Source organism: Notothenia rossii, assembly GCF_949606895.1.
Source record: "Notothenia rossii genome assembly, chromosome: 1".
In the NCBI taxonomy this organism is placed as follows: Eukaryota; Metazoa; Chordata; class Actinopteri; order Perciformes; family Nototheniidae; genus Notothenia; species Notothenia rossii.
The window spans coordinates 88,178,035-88,196,692 of NC_136912.1; the positions used below are offsets into that span (position 1 = coordinate 88,178,035).

At 38.2% G+C, this 18,658-nt stretch overlaps 3 protein-coding genes across 6 annotated transcripts in view; 2 read left to right on the forward strand and 1 right to left on the reverse strand.

Moving 5' to 3' along the window:
- Nucleotides 1-15,928, reverse strand: part of atp8b3 (ATPase phospholipid transporting 8B3) — a 48,970-nt gene extending 33,042 nt beyond the window's left edge. For 2 of the 3 annotated variants that reach the window (XM_079679928.1, XM_079679929.1), the window contains exon 1: nt 15,781-15,928. In XM_079679928.1, coding sequence (XP_079536054.1) covers nt 15,781-15,802 — 22 coding nt within the window. In that variant the 5' untranslated portion in view covers nt 15,803-15,928. The remainder of the gene's footprint in view (nt 1-15,780) is intronic. The other variant, XM_079679930.1, reaches the window with a different exon arrangement.
- Nucleotides 3,988-6,712, forward strand: LOC307012832 (uncharacterized protein). 2 transcript variants are annotated; one of them, XM_079640028.1, is made up of 3 exons: nt 3,988-4,162; nt 4,258-4,328; nt 4,999-6,712. In XM_079640028.1, the coding sequence occupies exon 3, from the start codon at nt 5,003-5,005 to the stop codon at nt 5,945-5,947; it is 945 nt and encodes a 314-aa protein (XP_079496154.1). In that variant the 5' UTR covers nt 3,988-4,162; nt 4,258-4,328; nt 4,999-5,002; the 3' UTR covers nt 5,948-6,712. The 2 variants fall into 2 exon arrangements, with proteins under 2 accessions (XP_079496154.1, XP_079496153.1); XM_079640027.1 differs by having other exon boundaries at nt 3,988-4,328.
- On the forward strand, nt 8,415-14,634 carry nfil3-4 (nuclear factor, interleukin 3 regulated, member 4). The gene is made up of 3 exons (XM_079679975.1): nt 8,415-8,778; nt 12,631-12,733; nt 12,833-14,634. The coding sequence occupies exon 3, from the start codon at nt 12,862-12,864 to the stop codon at nt 13,567-13,569; it is 708 nt and encodes a 235-aa protein (XP_079536101.1). The 5' UTR covers nt 8,415-8,778; nt 12,631-12,733; nt 12,833-12,861; the 3' UTR covers nt 13,570-14,634.
- Nucleotides 15,929-18,658: the final 2,730 nt, after the last annotated feature.

The following is an 18,658-nucleotide window of genomic DNA, read 5'->3' on the forward strand; positions in this document are numbered from 1 at the left end:
TTACCGTTAACTGTGACTTGAGAAAGCATCAAGGAGCACCGCATAATGTCACGTTTTGACCGCATCATGATCAGCACTTTATACAAACCTCACACTCGAGCACGATCGACAAGACCCCACCCAAAACAGATACCTTAATCATCTGCAGGCCAAGTTCCCACCTCGTGCTAAATGTTTGTTCTCATTTGATTCTGTATCTCACAGGATCTGAGCAGTGCCTTACCCTCAGGCCCACCCTGAATTCAGTGAGTGTGAGAAAGCCCTGGTCTATAGGAAGCTTCTTAAGGCTCTTATTTACCAGGGCCTTATTTTACCAATGCATGCGTGCAGCACTGCAGGACCCTCAGCTTAACTTCCTTTAAAACAAAAGAAGAAGTGGTAAACGGTCTGCCATGAGTTAAGAACGAAGCGATCAAGCCAGCAGACCCCTTGAGAAACAAATTAAATAAGGGTTGACATGATATACATAGAGTGGGAAATAGGTTAAGATAAAGCCAAAACAAAGCAGCGGTATTTCCATTGAAGTGGTGTTTCAATGTACAGCAGATTGTCAAGTAACATGGTGGTTTTTGTGTGGGAGTGTGTGTGTGTGTGTGTGTTGTGTGGAGCGGGGGTGACAAAACAAGCCTCAAAGTTCACAGGAACAGCGAAAAGACCTGTCCTCAATAATGAGTTACCGAGTCATTTTGACAGTTTCTTACAGGTTTGGTCGGATGCAACTTGACTAAATCTTAAGGAGACGACTCCAATTTCTGTCGGAAAAGCATAAACAGTGTTCCTCTATATCTGGGGTGTCAAACTCAAGGCCTGTGACTTCATTGTATGTGGCCCCAAAAGAGCTTGCAAAGAATAATACGTTTATAATACGGTTACATGCCGATTTACAGAAGCACGTTTCCCATAAACTACATGTCCCACAATGCATCTTAAATGTGACTTTTTTTCTCAGAATTTGACTTTTTATCTTCTAAATATTCTTTTTTTCTTAGAATTTGTTTTTGTAAATGTTACTTTTTTTTTGAAAATGTAACTTGTTTTTGAAAATGTTATTTTTCTTTCAAAATGTCACTGAAAAAAAATGCACTTATTTTTTTCAAATTTCCCTAATTTTGGAGATTTTGACTTTTTTTTTTACAGAATTTGGCTTTTCTTTTTAAATCATTTTGTGACATTCTCAGTGAAGAGACTTGCAATTATTTTCCCTAGACTTCTGCTTTCAGACGTAGTTAATTATGAAGTTATTAGCCTATCCGATAATAATCCAATGCAGAGGAAAATAATGCAATATAATACATTATTTTATATATATATATGATATATTTATATAGTCTTAAAGTTACAACCGGCCCTTTGAGTGCAGCCATAATGCTGATGTGGCCCGCGATGAAATTGAGTTTGACTCCCCTGCTCTATATCGAGTACAAGGCATTCATTCAATAATTTATAACCTTTCAGTGGAATCCTATTGTGTTGAAATCACATCAAATGTAATCACAATTGCATGAAAATAAGGTTTGATTGGCACTACCTTTAACTACTGGAAAGAGTAAATACATAAACAAACATTATACTTTAACCAGGAAATGATGGGAAATAGCTCAACACAATGCTTAACACAAACTAATTATGGGTATTAAGTGCTACCAAAGCAGATTAAGAGGAATACTGGCTAAATGAAAAGCAAAGATATACAAGGTACATAAAAAGGGTATGGCCTAGTCCACTTTTGAGAGTAGTCCCAAGTAAATACATTCCTGTTTAACAATTATAGCGACCAAAAAAAATCATGGAGCCTTTTTAAATTTCTAAACAACAAATTCATGATCTGTTTAAAGATTGATGTGTTTTTTGTGAACACATGGGCTCAGTGTCTTGTGCTGGGAAAGTAAGTGTTCAAACTATAGAGAAAGTATAATAATAAAGATTTGTTGATTTTGGTCTTTTAAAAAAGGCACTAATTGACAATATGAAAAGTGTCATTATAAAGTCAGCAGTTACCTACATAGGCGTGGGGGAAGGCCCACTGCATGTTTAGGTAACAAGCAGCTAAGTGTCCCATAAGTGAGAAACGTAACTATTGTTACCAAATCTAAAGGAAATTTGTTGCTCAATATAGATCCCACACATGCAGAGCAATCCTCTGCAACATGCAGTCAGGATGTGGGGGGTGCCCGACAATGAGAAAGTCGCGGTGGTACAAATTATATAGGCACCTTGATATACCACAATACTTTGTAAACAAGTTCATTGAAACAGTGACAATGAGTCAACCTCAAAGGGCACAGATAACATAATGTAAATTTGAATAATTTGATAAATCAGTTCTGCATTCTTATTAATTCATCCCTAAAGGTGAAACATTTGACATGTATAATACACCTGGAGGAGGAATAGTAATAAATACAACTTGTTTTCTGCTTCTTTATTTTGTTAATCTGATATTTGATGGACTCTTTCCAAATCTTGCGATTAGGTTTTGCTCAAAGATTAACCTGGCTGTTGGAACATGGTTGACTTTGGCATCTGTGGTTACAGTGAGTCAGACAGAAAATTCTGCTGGAGTTTTGTAAAAACACCGAGCAGGCGGTGCAGCTTCCAACCTGATGAGGACAGCCCCCAAACTCAGCAAACCACCGCTAAATCTAAACTGCAAAAAAGTGGTCTTATACAATAAGAGTGTGGTTTTCCATTTCAGTTCATTTTTGAGTGCGGTCGTGCGATTCCGATAAGGGGTCTTCACAACTTCAGGGGAGAAGCTGTTTTGTTATGAAAGACGCAATTAATGTTTACTTCTCACTCCATTATGAGCCTTTATTCCACTAGTAGCTGCAGCAAGCGTAATGCTGCAAATTGATACAGTAATAGTTGCTACACAAAACTGATCAAAACAAAGATGGAGGATTATTTTGAGTAATAATAATAATACACTTTATTTATCAAACGCTTTCAAAGACGCTTTAAAAAAAGAAGATACAAATATTTGAAATCGAGCAATAAAACCACATTTATCAAAAGGAAACGGCATCAATCACAAATGCATCTAAAAAGGTGAGTTTTGGTCAGAATGTTCTGTCTTTAATCAGATTTCTGGAAAGAGACGTTGCAGTCGATTTGGCACCCTTAGCACCACAAGGTAAGAGCCATGTGGTTAAATGTTATATGAAAGAAGGCAATAGCTCACATTAAACCATCAGATTGATATCTCTAAGAGGTATAATATGTATTTGGGGGATTTTGTGGGTGATCTCTCTCTTTAACATTAGTACATGTAACATTAAGCATAATAAGTTAAAATAACTGTCATGTGTTTTTAGGTCAACATAAACTCTTTGTAGTATTGTTTAGATGGATGGATAAACCAAAGGGATATACCATGCAAAGCCTCAGAGAGGAGGAATTAAAGATGAAGCATTTAAAGTGTGGCAGCATGGAGATGTGGTAGCAACTGTTGAGGATATTAATAATGTGTTATAGTGCCATTACATTACATATTACTTGTTAGACGCTTTTATCCAAAGCGATTTACATACTCAATACTGCGATCCCCACAGGAGCAATTTGGGGTGAAGTGTCTTGCCCAGGGATAGGGGTTGGAACCTGTTTGAACCTGTGACCCCCTTGTCCCAACACCAAGGCTCTATCCACTGCGCCACGCGCCTCCTGCCATCAGGTTAACTCTTATTTACCTCATTAAATCAACATTGTTAATTAAAAAAGGGATATACCATATGTTTCCTATTTGTATATTATTTTAAAAGATATTTGAAATTACTACTTTATTCATCGTTAATCAATCCAATGTATCCCAGGTTTTAATGCAAACACATTTGTAAACTCTGTTATAAGTACAGTTTAGTAAATAAAGCTTCAACCGTGCACTGTTGTGCAGACAATGTGCGGATTAAAGAGCGAATCAATGTGCAATAGTTCAACAAAAACAAAAGTAGGGCAGCTGATCCAAAGTGACTCATTTCAGTATCACCTGTTGGTTTGATCGTGGCCACACGTGTCTTGGACTTCCGCTCTCCAAAGTGAAGTTGCGATCAGTTTCCACGGCATTACAGCGCGAGGAAACAACGCGATTGGCTGCGTGTCTTCAGTAAATGTGCGCACGACCCCTCAGCTCTGCTCTCTTCAGCACCGATCAGTCTGTGATTGACAGGTAAGCGCAGTCTCAACATCCACAAACTTCTTAATAACCAAGAAAATGTAATGGAGTGCAACGTCAAACTCTGTACTTAACTGTGTGTGTTGCAGAATTACAAGAAGCTCTCGCAAAGTTGATCCTTTCCTCCAAATCCTCTCAGGTGGCATCCTATATCAATCAGGTCAGTGCGGCGGGTTTATCTCTGTAACACTGTCGAACATTCAGCTTTGGTTTGTGGGAGTCTGAGACAAAACATTGCTGCCATCAAACTACTGGCCTACTTTGGCTATTTAAGCTTACTTGAGGTTGAATGTAACCATGTCTCAAAATAAATATTGGGCTAAGACACTAGTCATCTTTTCGGTTAAGCCGAAAATAATTATTTAAGTGGGGGCAAAAGTACCCAGATCATTCAGGTGGGCTACATACCACAATGCAAAACTTCACTAAATGCTAAAATCCTGCAATTATACATTGTGCTAAAGTAGACTTAAAAGTACTAATCTTGAATATTAAGTTGAATGCAGGCGAAACATTTGTGTTTTAACATAGCCAATTGATATCGTTCATGTTATTGAATAGGGCTATATTCATTGAAAGACATGCAATATTTAATGTAGCTGCTTTTTTAACTTAATGTTTTGTATTATAATCAATGACATTAGAATAATAGCCTACCTTTATAATTTCCATAAAGCTAACTCAAAATAAAAAGTTAAACATGTATTATTGTTAATGTGCACATTAAATATTCTTTAAATTAAAGTTGTTAGTGTCTTTTAAGGTATCAATTAAGGAGTCATTTTTATTAAAAAAAAGAAAAAAAAAGTTGTTTAAACTTTTTCCTGTAGTGCCATGTCAACACCGGGGAGCCGTGCCGGTCCCGGGGCCGTGGCTCCGTGTCAGCCCTCCTCCTCCTCGGTGGAGAGCAGCGGCTGCACGGAGCCGGACCCGGGTCTCCTCCTCCCGGTGACCCAGTCCCGCTCCGTGCTGGCTCGACAACTCCTGAATTTACGGGCGTACAACAGCGTGACCCGCCGCAAGAGGGAGATGATCCCCAACGAGAAGAAGGACTCAAAATACTGGGTGAAGCGGGAAAAGAACAACGAGGCGGCCAGGCGGTCCCGGGAGAAGAAGAGGCTGAGCGAGCGGATGGTGGATGGGCACCTGCTGGCTCTCAGTGAGGAAAACACCCAGCTGCGGGCTAAGCTGCTCAGCATGCAGTACCACAGCAGCCTGGGTGCAGAAAGGAGAAAATCTGCTTCTGTAACATCCAATATGCCCTCATCACCTGCCGTTTTCCAGCCAAGGCTCTGGGGCAACAACGGCAGCAATGCATTTTCATTAGAGGCCAAGATTCCTCGCTTTAGCTCAACAGGTGTGGGTGGTTTCAATCCACACAGTTCCTTCTTCTCACAAGGCTTCTCCCCCCTCTCAGGGCCCCGTGTCCTCTCTCCAGAGGCAGAGATGGATGCTCAGCGACAGGTTTCCTCCAGCGACGACATCCACAAATCCACCGATGCGTCTGCCCCCCGAGCCTTTCTGCCCCCACCTAACCCCCTCCACCATGCCTACATCCGGTCACCTCGATCCTGGCTGCTGCCCCACATGAATCCATCGGCAGTGTGCAATAATTTCCTGCTGCCGTGGCGGTCTTCATACCTGCCCCCGCCGGGTGTCTACCCCGGCCTGCCTCTCTACATCCAGGAGAGACAAGGCGAGGGTCTCGGTGTGGAGGCAGACACTCAGCTGGGGGGATTCAAGGGCCGCTTCAGCAGACGGGATGCATTTCAGTCTTGATTGACGCTATACGACTGTCAGTGCGCTTATTACCGTTTATTTAGAGGCCAATGGATGCAAAACATGCTTTACATCTGCTCATTTTAACAAGCCTCAATGCAACTGGCCATTCGATGTTTTATTTTTGCCATTATGAGAAGAACATGCAAATTACAGTGTGCATATTTATCAAAATATAATCTGCAGAGAATATCAAATCCATGTCACAAATGCGAATTTACTGCAAGTCAAATGTGTTTGTTCTGACTGTTGTATTGTAAGAATGAAACAGCCCTGTCAAAAACCCAAAATAAATTTAAGTTTTCACTTTTTAATGCGCCTGTCAAATAATAGAATCTAACAAAAGTCAATCCAGTTTTTGTAGCAAGACAAGGGGGTTGATTAGGGGTTAAGATTGAATGATGTGATTTTTTACGGTTTATATCTGCGGTGGAAAACATGCTGACAAAGCCAACGAAACTAGGTTGTTGTTGGCTTGGTATTCCCCTTTATGCCCACTGCGTGATTTCCCAGCAAAATTTGATTCTGCGGAAAATCAAACCGTTTATCTGTAGACCTCCAGCATCACGAGACCCTCCCTCAATTGCATCTGCTCATATCTACCTTTATTTTAAGAAATCAATAAGAAAATGTCCTAATGCGTACAAACCTTTTTTTTTTTTTAAGCACTTACAAATAAAAAACACCTCTCTTGAAAATGTTTCTTGAGGAAATATTTTTAGGAAAACTTTAAGATCAGTATAGGTCCTTTAGAAACGCTTAAATGAATTCCAAAGTCAAAACAAATAAATAGCGTGATGCTCCAACATGAAAATAATATCTGTTATTCCTGCAGCCTTTTTAAATGTAGGCCTATATCCATATAGATGCATAAAGCAATATTGGTATGTAAAGGAAAAACTAAAAGTTATATTCCATCTTGAAAAGTCTTCTCTCTTGACCCGTCACTCTAAAACAAAACAGCGGAGAAAGCCTGCATTATTATGAACAGATCTTATACGTTTTTACATAAAGTTGTGTAAAAACATTTGAATTATTTGCTTATTTCTGTTCTTATAGGTTTAGTTGTAGTGTTTGTTTAATTTAATTCCTCCCGGTTTTCAGGTCATATTCTGTAAGGACATGTTCCTGAAACTACCAGCAGATGGCGCTACAACACAGTATTTAAAAAATATGTGGTTTTTGTTAACACAAATAGGACGACCTTTCTGCCCATCTCCCGTATGTATGAGTATATATTTGTATTTATACCTTTTTTTATATATAAGATTTGCACGGATTTTATACAAACAAAAAAAGGTGAGTTGGAACAAAATATATTTTATCTGTGGATGATTAGGATTTTTTGTTATCACCCTACTAGAAAGGTATAGTCATGCTTTTTGGGAAAGTCACTTGAGTCTTTAAAAAAGAACATTTTACAGGTTTTGTGCAAAATCATTTGTAAATAACATTGAACTTTTTATTGCAAACAAAATTTCCTTAACATGTTTTTGCTGTCCTATAAGCTTTGCAACATGACACAAGGAATGTCAGGAAGATTTTATAAGACTTTATTGTGCGATTTTGAAACTCTTAAACACCACATTAATGTCACATTTTGCTGTTTTCAAAGACAATAATCTATTCTGGGTCATAGTTCAGGAATATACTTTGTTTAATGTAAAATGGAGTTGAATTTGAACAATGATGTAATATACTTTCTGTTTTTTTACAAGATAACTTTGTCACAGTCCCTGTACATACATCCCTCAGACGGAAAGGGGCATTTTGAATCAAAATAAGACTGAACACATACAGGTGTCAGGGCAACATACGAGAGTTTGATTATCTCTTTGTAGTCGTACAGATCAGACTGCGACCTCTGTGCCCTACAAAAACAATAAAGCATGTTCACATTAAACCCTGGTGGTGCTTTCTTTTTCTAAATTGAAACGGCTTCAGCACATAACAGGAAGCAAACATCTAACTTGTCTTCATGTGACATTGTCAAGTAAAAATGGGGGTTAAAGTAAAATGTAATGACAGCAGTATGTTGTAATTGCAAAGGGAATTTTTGTTTTTCCTGCATTGTCTTCAGATCAGTGAGGATTTAAGTATTCAGACAAGTTATCCCAACACCACCGACGTCTTAACTGATAAGAGACAAACACTTCTCTTTTTTGTTCATCTGAGGTGGCAAAGATTTATTTAACACATACACAACTTATCACAACAAATATCAGTTCTTACACTTTACTAATATCAGATAGGCTTTACTCTTTTTGTACTAAAACTACTGCTTCTACTTTTTTTAATACTACTACTACTACTGCTGCTGCTTCTACTTGTAAACACCACATTATAATGCAACTACTGTATTCAAAGAAAACAAAATGCATGTGTTTACTTCATGAAATAATGGTATATTACTTAGTTTGTATACTCGAGTAATTTAATAATACAATACACAATATATGTAGGTGTTAAACTGACAGTTTCAGCAAAGATGAGACCCCTGTGTGGGCACGCCACTGACACCACGACTCTATCAAGATCAAGGGGGCCAGTCAGACACTTTTCATGTGACAGCAGAGGTGGACAATCAGAGTTAAAGACAGGAAAACAACACAAAGACTGAGAGAAGGCTAAGAAGAGGAGAGGGTAGGACCAAAAAAGCGACAAGCGTTTACGAGCCCCCCTGTTTAGGAACATCCATCTCACGACGCAGTCTCAAAGGACAGCTCACTGCGTTAAGTTGGGTATTAGCACCGGGTGAGAGGGAGATAATTCTGCATTAGGTCGTTGGCTCCTCTGCGGACAGAGGACTTTCTGCACAAAGCAGCTAAAAGGTAAAATCTTGAGTTTATTTTCAAACCAAAAGGGATTTTGGACAATGTGTGTCAGTTAATGTATTCAAGAGAGGAGATATTTTAGGTATCAGTGACTCGATGATGAATGTTTTTCACACATGTGTTCATCAGTCTCTTGTGCAGCAGGTCTCACGCGTTGAAATTGGTGTTAGAATTGGCGTTAGAATTTGAAAACTTTTATAACCATTGAAACCATTTCAAATATAAGTGAAGCTTCTCACATTTCATATTTGTATTGAATATCAAAATCAATTAATAAAGAGTCGGTTAACAGGAAATGTTTATGATTGTTTGAGGAAGAGGAAGTGTTTCTACCTTGTCAATATCAAGATACATTACAAGGAGGTAACATATTGATTATGTTTTTATAAAATGACGAACTGGGTGAAGTACTGAACATTCTAAATATATAGGAAACATAACAATCTTGATGGATTAAAAGGAAACCGAAGGTCAAAATGTTATTTTGTTATCTGGTAAGGGTTGTTTAGCAGAGCTGCAACTAACTATTGTTAATCAATTGATTATACTCTTGATATTTGATCTATAGTCAAAAAAGTCAATATGAGTTACTCAAGGTCCAACATAATATCTTAGATGTCTTGTTTCATCAGCCTAAAACTCAAAGATATTTAGTTTAATGACATAAAAAAGAGAAAAGCAGGAAATATTTCAGACATTAAGTATTCTCATTTGCATGAAGAATTAACCATAAAAGTTACTCAACTATTAAAATAGTGATTACAATTTATTTACAACTGAAAAATGATCTGAGATTATCTTAAAAGAAATCAACGTTCATTTTGAGGATACCAGAAGAAGCTCCTAACACAAAAGTTTGTCGTGTAAAGTGTACGCCGTATTATCGAGTGATGAAAAGTAGAATGATGTCAGAGTAAAGCTGACCATGTGTGACAGGCATGTTGATCCCAATTGGATGATAATAATGATTATTATAGAATATACCGTTCATAACATCGATATCCAACACACAACATGAGTGAACAGTTTACGTTTTTGGTTGTTGGGCCTTATTGGGGTTAATATCTGTGCACAAGTATCACAAAAGTCACAAACGTTTCTTACAGGATATTTTGGTCCTGGTTGCATAACCCAATGTTCGAATTATCACATTATGGTCGGCTGCAAAGACCGCATGAGAAACAGCGTTTCATTTTTCATAACCGTTATAGATGCTGCAACCGCCATTTTCCAAACTTAGAGATACAACAGCTCTTGTACTTTACCGAATAAAAGCTACAAAAGTTATTTGACTATTTCAAGGAGTTCGGTCTTTTTGAAATTCCACAACCCTTTATATAGACAAGCTGGTATAGAGCTTTACCTGTCAGACTGATGATTTAAAAGAAAACAAAGTATACATAAGCCTCCTACAGTACAGTATGTTGATGAAAAAAATAGGATAATTGGTTAAAAGCAGAATGTTGAACTCAATAAAGTGCTAAATATATTTTATACGATGGTGAACTGTTCAACCATGCATTAATACATGATGGTTTAGGACCACATTGTCTTCATACAAACACTTGTTTCCTCTTTTTATGATACCGTAAATACATTACAGGTATTTTTCCATCAGTTTCAAAAGTAAACGTTATATTTCAATGTTGCCTTCCATTTACTATATATGACGAGCGCAGGACAAAGTTTGAATTATGAATTAATAGCAATGCCCTTAAATGAATTGATGCCTTTAACAGAACATTCTAGTCAATAACTATGTGAAAAAACGTTATTCCCTCAAGAGAGCATCCGATGTACTTTAACTTCCACAATGGCAGTTAACAATAGACATGAACATAGAAGAGGGAAGGCCACAAAATGACCAAATCCCTTCTCCTAAAAGGTAGTTGTTTTAACAGTAGCTGCACAACAGCAGATGGTTAGGTATGAGAAAACGGATAGACTCAAAAAGAAGAAGTTTGAGAGTTCCTTACTGAAAAGCAGGCGGGCTATAATTAGTCAATAAGAAACAGGTGCACATGTTGAGCAGAGTAGAAAGCAGACCGAGCCTCAAGAGAGATTTCATTCAGGAACCCACTCTTTTTTTCTTTCTCTCTCTGTCTCCCTGTGTGATGATCGTTTTCTCTCTTCCTGCTGTTGCTTTTTTGGGTTTTCTAGCACATCATACAACGCTAAGTCTTTGTACATATGCAGGTGTACATGTCACTCAGACAAACACATTCGGGCTTCGGGTCCTCGCTCTTGCTGGGCATATGCTTGAATATTTTTAACCTGATGTGTGTTCTAACCACCGCAGGGGCTGCATGGCCTCTTTGAAACTTTTGTTTTGATGCTTTCAGCAGACCGACTGGCAATTCAACATTTGACTTTAAGGCCTTTGAATATGCTAAGAAGTTACTGAGTGTGAATCACATAACTAACTACAAGTGAGAAATTACTTAGAAAAAGGACACTGCATGATAATGTTTGAGGTAATAGACTGTGAGGTTATAGTTTGAGATTTGGTTCCTCATGTGTGAAATCATGAGTGACAGTTTATTTCACAGTTCCTTTCTGAGGTGACGCATGTAGCTGCAATAGAGTGCAGCATGATGTCTGATTAGAAATTAACTTTATCCGTTGTTAGACTAAGAAAACAAGGTGTGAGGAGATCATCAATGAGGTAAAAGGCACGTGTGTAAGTGTAAAGTGTGTGTGGGTCAGTGTGAGTTTCTGCTTATTGCAAGCACACAGGGGGCTGGCTGTGGTTTTCAACACAATGCTCATCTTTCGTGCACAGCTTCCCATGAAACCAGCCACAAACCCACGCAAATGAAAGAGATTGTATTAGAAGCTTCATGCATTCCTCTCAGACCCGTTATTTAATAATGTCTTCCAGTTCGATTTTTACGTTCTGCCGTATGTCACATTGCGGACAAACATTTACCGACTGCTTTTTCTACCCACAGTTTAGAAGAGTATGGAGAGGCAAGTAGATAAAAGAGATGGAGTAGGGGGAAGTGGTGACTGGGTGGATAAAGTGAGAAACACAAAGACTGTTAGACTCAAACTCAACTACAGAAAAGTCTTGATGACAACCTGTATATCATTTCTATAAGACAAGCTCAAGTATCCCCACTTCACTCGACTGAATCATATGCTAGGTTCAATATCAATACTCAAAATGCTATCTGGAATATCAAAAAATCACACAAACAAATTTACTTTGCAAAGTGACAAGGTTTCTGCATCATTCTAAGTATATTTTGGAATGAACTTAACCTGCATAGTGAGCTCTCAACAACCTGTGGTGCAGATTAGTACATTAGCCTCTGTTTGACATATTTAACTATGCATGTTGCAGCAGAAACAACTACATGTTTACGAGAATATTGATAATCAAACCCATTTTCTCAGTCTGCATTACATTCTTTCGTGTGGTCTAGACAGGTAGAAGGTGATGTGAGGTGAGGTCAGGAAGGTGGGAGGTTTGAATGCTGGAGGCGCTAGACAGAGTAGGCGCAACTGAGTGGGCTGTTGTAGCTTCTGCAGCTTTTCTGAGAGAAAACACAACCTCATGGTAACTTTCTACCCATTGGTGGTTTCTTGCTAAGATTGTCCTTTTGACATACAGGCACAGAAAAGATTTTTGAAAAATGTATTGAACCTGGCATGTGGGTTTTCAGTCTGCGACGGAAGACGTGCGGGCCGAAATCACCCCTGTTTCGACTTATTCTATCTCAACACAATCCAATTAGATGTTTACATTCAAAACCATCAGATGCAGTAGTTGAAATGTTGCCGTCATAAGGAATATTTTTCAACATGACTCATTGTTCATCATGACCCTTTTTTCCCCTTTTAAAGACAGCTGTGGATATCACGTGTCTCCAGTCTCTCAGACTTCAGCCGTCACCACATTCAGAAATACTACGGTGCTTTCATCGAAGGCAAACCAAGATAAGAAGAGGTAAAAGCAAATCAGATAAGGTTACTATTATACAAGACGGAAGTACCTGTATTACTCAACCTCCCACAGAAGACTCACAACTTTCCTTTTTGATTTCAGGTTGGTTGTTACTCCCTTTTGCATCTAGCATGGACACCCTGTCGTCACTCTTACATGGAGGCCGAGATGGTCTTATTTCACAAGTGACAGAGGAATTGGTTCATAAGGGAACTCGTCGCAAAAGAGAGTTCATACCTGACGAGAAGAAGGATGACCTCTACTGGGAGAAACGAAAGAAGAACAACGACGCAGCCAAGCGGTCTCGGGAGAAGAGAAGGATGAACGACTATGTGCTGGAGACTCATCTCCTGTCCATGAAAGAAGAAAACACCAGACTTAGTGCTGAATTAATGGCCATCAAACTGCGCTTTGGCCTGGTCCCCTCTGCAGCCTACACTGCTCACCCAAACCCCCACCTGCACACACACCACCAGGCCCTTCAGAGGGACTATTACTGGGGTGGCAGAGACCCTGTGATGCCCAGACACCAACCACCTCACCCTCTCTTCATCCCTGCTTATGCCCTCCATGCCATGAGAGGCTATTCATATTTGAACGCGTCCAGTACTACGGGTTCTGGTTTCCTATCTCCCTTTCTCCTCTCTCAAGATCCCCTGTCCGCATCCCGTCCTGGAGCTCCCCTCCTGAGGCCAATTCCTACCAAAGTTGCTTCGGATGAGGATGAGGAGCAGCAGGACCCTGGGGTGTTGTCCCGGTCCTGGCCATCTCCACCTGGCAAAATCACCTCCAGAGGGGATAGAAACTACTCTCCAACCAGACAATACATGTCCGATTGACAATCGATTCCTAGAGTTGCTCCGATACTGATACCCGTATTCCTCGGTTACAGCCTAAAATGCTGGATCTGATATTGGTGGAGTATGAGAGTCCATTCAGTAAACGATATAATGTTATCTTATCATTTATCAGCTAATATGGCTAAACTCACTGCCCTCTTCTCTACTGTGCTTATTCAACTCTCACCAGAGATGAGTGTGAAAAATATTCAGTTGTTTGGCATTCGTTTTTTGTGTATGTTTTTGTAAATGTTTTACAAAGCTTTAACCTGAGCAATGCTTTACAACAATGATCACAGCCATATAGGATTAGTAGTATACAGCTGTTAAAATATATCATATATATTTCAGTTTTTAAAGTCCAGGTATCGATAAGTAAAATAAATTCCATCTGAACTTCTCTATCCAAAAACACAAAGGTTTGTCCACTCTACATATTGACTGAGAAACTAAATTCTTACATTTCGCTTTATTTACAGTCAAATTTTCCTGCTGACTGTAATTTAAGAGCTTTATTTTTGTTAATAAATAGTGCATAATGCATTCAAAGAAGCACTGTTACAAAGTCACACACTACAGCCACATTAAGAACATTACGGCAGAAAATGTAAGTAGGTGTTCAAATAGATTCCATTTAGGTATAAGTTCAAACAACGCATCACAAAAATAGAGCTCTGAAGCTAGTTCAGCTTTTCTCTGCGAGCGCTCTAATGACAAAGTTGACAAGATGTCGAATTGTGTGTTATAAATATTACAGCTCACTCGACTAGACTAAAAACTATCCAACCAATCCAAGCTGCACAAACAATCATTTCCTTTTTAACAATTGAAAGATCTTACAATGCACATTTATTTTGATTTTAAAAAGACAAATCCATTGACTTAAAAAAAAAGGACATCACATGGTTTCACTTGCCAACTCCCTCAAAATGGAAACAGTGAAGGGTGATGAGGCATTTCTTTGGGTTTCCTGTGTGGGAAGAAGTAGTCACCTTCCTACATAAAGTGTGTTTGAATCTTCTAATATTCAAATAAGCTTGGGGATGACATTGTGTTAAATATGTATACAACATTAAAAGCTTAAAAACAACTAAATATTGAAGTCTACATTGTTTTTTTACAAACCTGATTGTTAATAATGTCAGAAAAGCTCTCCTCCCTTCCTCCATAAACCAACATTTAATGTTTAAATCCCCATTTCACTTGCTTTCCCCAACAGAAAAGGACATGGAAGCTGTGTCTTCATACAGAGGTTAACTCCTCAGTGCTCTGCAGCCTCAGGGAGACTGAAGGCTTGTTGAAAATATATAGTCCAGAGACCAACAGTAAAGCTATTGCTTTAGGTAACACAGACTGTAGCTTATGGCTCGCTTATGGCTGTTTCTTTGTGAGTCAGCAACACACCGGGGCTACAGCTGGTTTCTGGCTCTTTGCCTGACAGCACTGATGGCGAAATTGCTGCTCGCTCAGAGACAAACACAGAGAAATCCTGGAGTGTAGGCACGAGAGAGCAGCTGACTACTAAGTGTTTTAGAAATATATAACAGTTGTGTTTAAGACCAGGACTATTAAACATTTCTTATCATGTTTTAAAAAATTGGAGGTGGTAGCTACAATCTGAGGGGTGGAAGTAACAACAATGATTTGATAAAATAAAGCTGATAATATTGCATGAAAATAGAGGGGTACCGGTACATGGATGTGGAATGAAAAATAAAATAATAAATTATTGAGTGTTTTGGATATTTAAAACAGTCGTGAAATGAGAAAAACAGCTCCATGTTTAATATTTTATCATTCAAATGTCTTTCTTCCACACCTCATATTTAAAAGTGTAATTTTCTTTGTTACAAGGCCAATTGATGTACCTTTACAGGCATTATAATTAACTTAAGGTGGTACAAGTTGTTGATGTTAGTCTGAGAAGGTAGTCTGGGTAGACACACCATGAGTGCTAAATGTTCAAACAGGTACCCTCAAACTACTGTTTTAATTCCCTTAAATTATTTATATTTAACTGTTGCATTTAGTATGTTTTTATAACTCTTAGCTTCTACCTCATTTAGAGTTCAGCGAATGAAGGTGTCGTGTTTTTAGCTTAACTCCTAAAAAGCAGCTAGCATACACTTCACAATGCTAACAGCTAGGAACACGCATCTTTACTTCTTGAAAATGTTATTGTAATTAAGTCAAAGTGAGATATATACTTACCGAAGAGGGCCAAACTGTACATGTTGGTCTTCTACTTTGGATGTTTGAAAATCTTTTAAAACCGTTTATTGTGCTGTAATCCCAGTTAGGAGCCTGTGAGCTGAGGAGCAGGAAGTGTTAGCCGAGGCTAATTTCATCAGAATGTTGTCGTCGCCATCTTTAATTGTAAGGGTTCACCTGACCCAGCGCCATATCGGCAAAGTGCGTTTCAGTTTTTATTTTCCTTTATGTATTCAAGAATATGATATGATACTGTATATTTTGTGTACAAACAAGTTTACAGTGAAGAGTAGAGTAGGGAATCAAACAGCCACCTGTGTGTTTTTATACCCAATAGCTTTAAAATAGCTGGTGATAAAATGGTAATCCGGAAGGATTCTTTAAAATAATTTGAATATACGCATTGTCTTTTTTTGTTTTTATATAAATGTTACTTTACCAAAACAAAGCTTGCCAAATAAAGGTTGGTGTGACTGCTTTCGTCTTAATAGTGGTTCAAATCTCTGCTTTCTGTGATTACCAAAAGCCAGTATTTTTTAAAGTGAGGACCAGGGAAAGATTACTTTTATCTATAGGCTTGGTCAAAGGTGGTCCCACTTAACATATGTAAAACTTGTAGAATTTGAATTGACGTGTTATAGGCTACATTTCTAAAATATTTCTATAATATCTCTTGTGTTGTTCTTTCACATAAGACTATAGAAGTTGAAAAAGGCTGTGTCCTTGCTGGGTAGGCCATGCTGCATTATTATGCTTTTGTTAGGGTAAGATCCCAGTCCAAGAAAGCTAAAATCCTGTTAACTTGAAGTTGATATAAATATAGTTGAAATCGCTCTTGGCACCTCAGACTCCCTAATGGCCCAGAGCAGAAGCCCTGAGCATTATGTTTCTTATTAAACAGACTTATAATATGAAGACATGGCAGGGATCCAGTGTTGTTCCTGTTCATTACTACTACTGGTATGCAAGGAAAGACATTCATATTAAAACATGAAAATGGTAAGTGTCCTTTTGCAATTAAATCTGCATTTGGCTGATCTTTGTTGTCAATGTTAAAAGGCTGCTCAGTTTATCTTTATGTTTTTTAACCAAAACTCAGAAGTCTGGGCCCGTTTTCAGTTATAAGAGGCCAGGGATCTTTGCATTTAGTGGCCATGAACTACAAAAATAAATCAAGTTTTGATGGATACAAATCCTTTACTTACCTGTTTTACTTCTTCTCTACAAGATTTCTTTCATTCAAATGTTGCAATCTCACCATCACGTTAATGTGGCAGATAATTCACTGCACCTCACCAGTCACCACTGAACCTTGTGAAACTAATGACTGAGTTCAGAAACCAAAACTAAACAGTGTGTGATGGGTCTAAGTTGCAAATAGAGATTAATTGCATGACATTTAAGTCATTATGGCAAAACTAACTGTAAGTCATAAAGAGACATCTATAAATATGGGGTTCATCAGCAGCTGATATGAAATACATCAGAGTAAGAGGGATTTATTTGGTTTCATTATCATCCAGTGTATTTAAAAGGACTAAATGTATTGCATGCAGCATATCAACTGATCTTCAAGCAAATCATGTCTTGAAATATGTGCAAGCTTTATTCTCAGGTTTATAGTTTGTTCTGCATCTGCTAACCACTACAATCCCATTTCGACCACCAACGTTCAACACCATGGTAACACATAAGGTGTGATTACTACCCACAGGCAGAAGCCTTTTATACACACACACACACTTAGTGACATCATTTCAATTTCCCATCAATGTTTCCATGTATATCTGGAGCTAGCTTTATAGATAAGTAGAGATTATGTCTGTTAAAGTGCATTCTGACATTTCCCCTCTAAACCAAATAAGAGAGACTATCTACTCAAAGTAAATGAAATACATTATGAATCCATCGTAATAATGACATTTTAAACTCTGATGTGTCTCTAATGCGTGTTGATGACACATCTCTCTGTGGTTCATCTGAAATGTTGGTGACACATGATAATTCCTCTTCAGAGAGTTGAACCTTCTCAGCATAGAAGACCACAGTTAACTCTTAACAAAGAGGGGGGGAGTTACAGATGTTTTACTTAGGATTACAAAAATAAAATGGAAACACAGTGATTTCCAGTGAAAGAGAAGAATAATTTAATAATTTCCTGATCGAATTTAATGTAGTTTGGCTAAATGTCTAGCTAGGATGGGAGTTTCTTGAAATCTTCACCAGAGAGTAACAATTAAATTAAAAAACTGCAGTGTAATGCACATCAATAATTGAGTATATCATTAAGTGAATCATCATAAATGGTTTCTTCTAACTAAACAAAGCTGTGGCCATAAGCAACAACTCATGGTCTCTTATCTACAAAAAGTGCAGCTTTGAGAAGAATCATGTTCAGACATTTAGCACCTTTTTTCACACATTTTAAGTGGGAGAATCATAACAGATTCTTCAATGTAGGGATATGATACAATTAAGACCCCACATCATATAATATACATAAATATGCATATTGGACTTGGATTTTACCTGAAACACAGTTAAGGTTTATTTATATGCATAAATATTCCGAGAAGGCTTGATTTTGGATCACGACAACAAGAAAGCGATGATATAATTGACACCTGAGGCATCAGAGGTGCAAAAACCACAGGCTAGAGGTGTTGGGAAAAAGCAATATGTTAAGATGAGTCATATTCGGGTGTCGGAAGGTGCTAAAGTGTCAAGCACCAAGAGGGCTGATCATGTGTGAATCCTTGAGGGGCCTTTCTTGGCCTGGTTTAGATCCCCTGGTCTCATAAGATGGTGGTCATTAAAAAGCAACACAAAGTTAATAGTGTCATCTTCATTTGGTGAAATATTTCTGAGAGGTCTGTTC

Excerpts from the sequence above, each read along its gene's own strand:
- LOC307012832 (XM_079640027.1), top strand. The coding sequence starts at position 5,003 with ATGTCAACACCGGGGAGCCGTGCCGGTCCCGGGGCCGTGGCTCCGTGT.
- nfil3-4 (XM_079679975.1), top strand. The coding sequence starts at position 12,862 with ATGGACACCCTGTCGTCACTCTTACATGGAGGCCGAGATGGTCTTATT.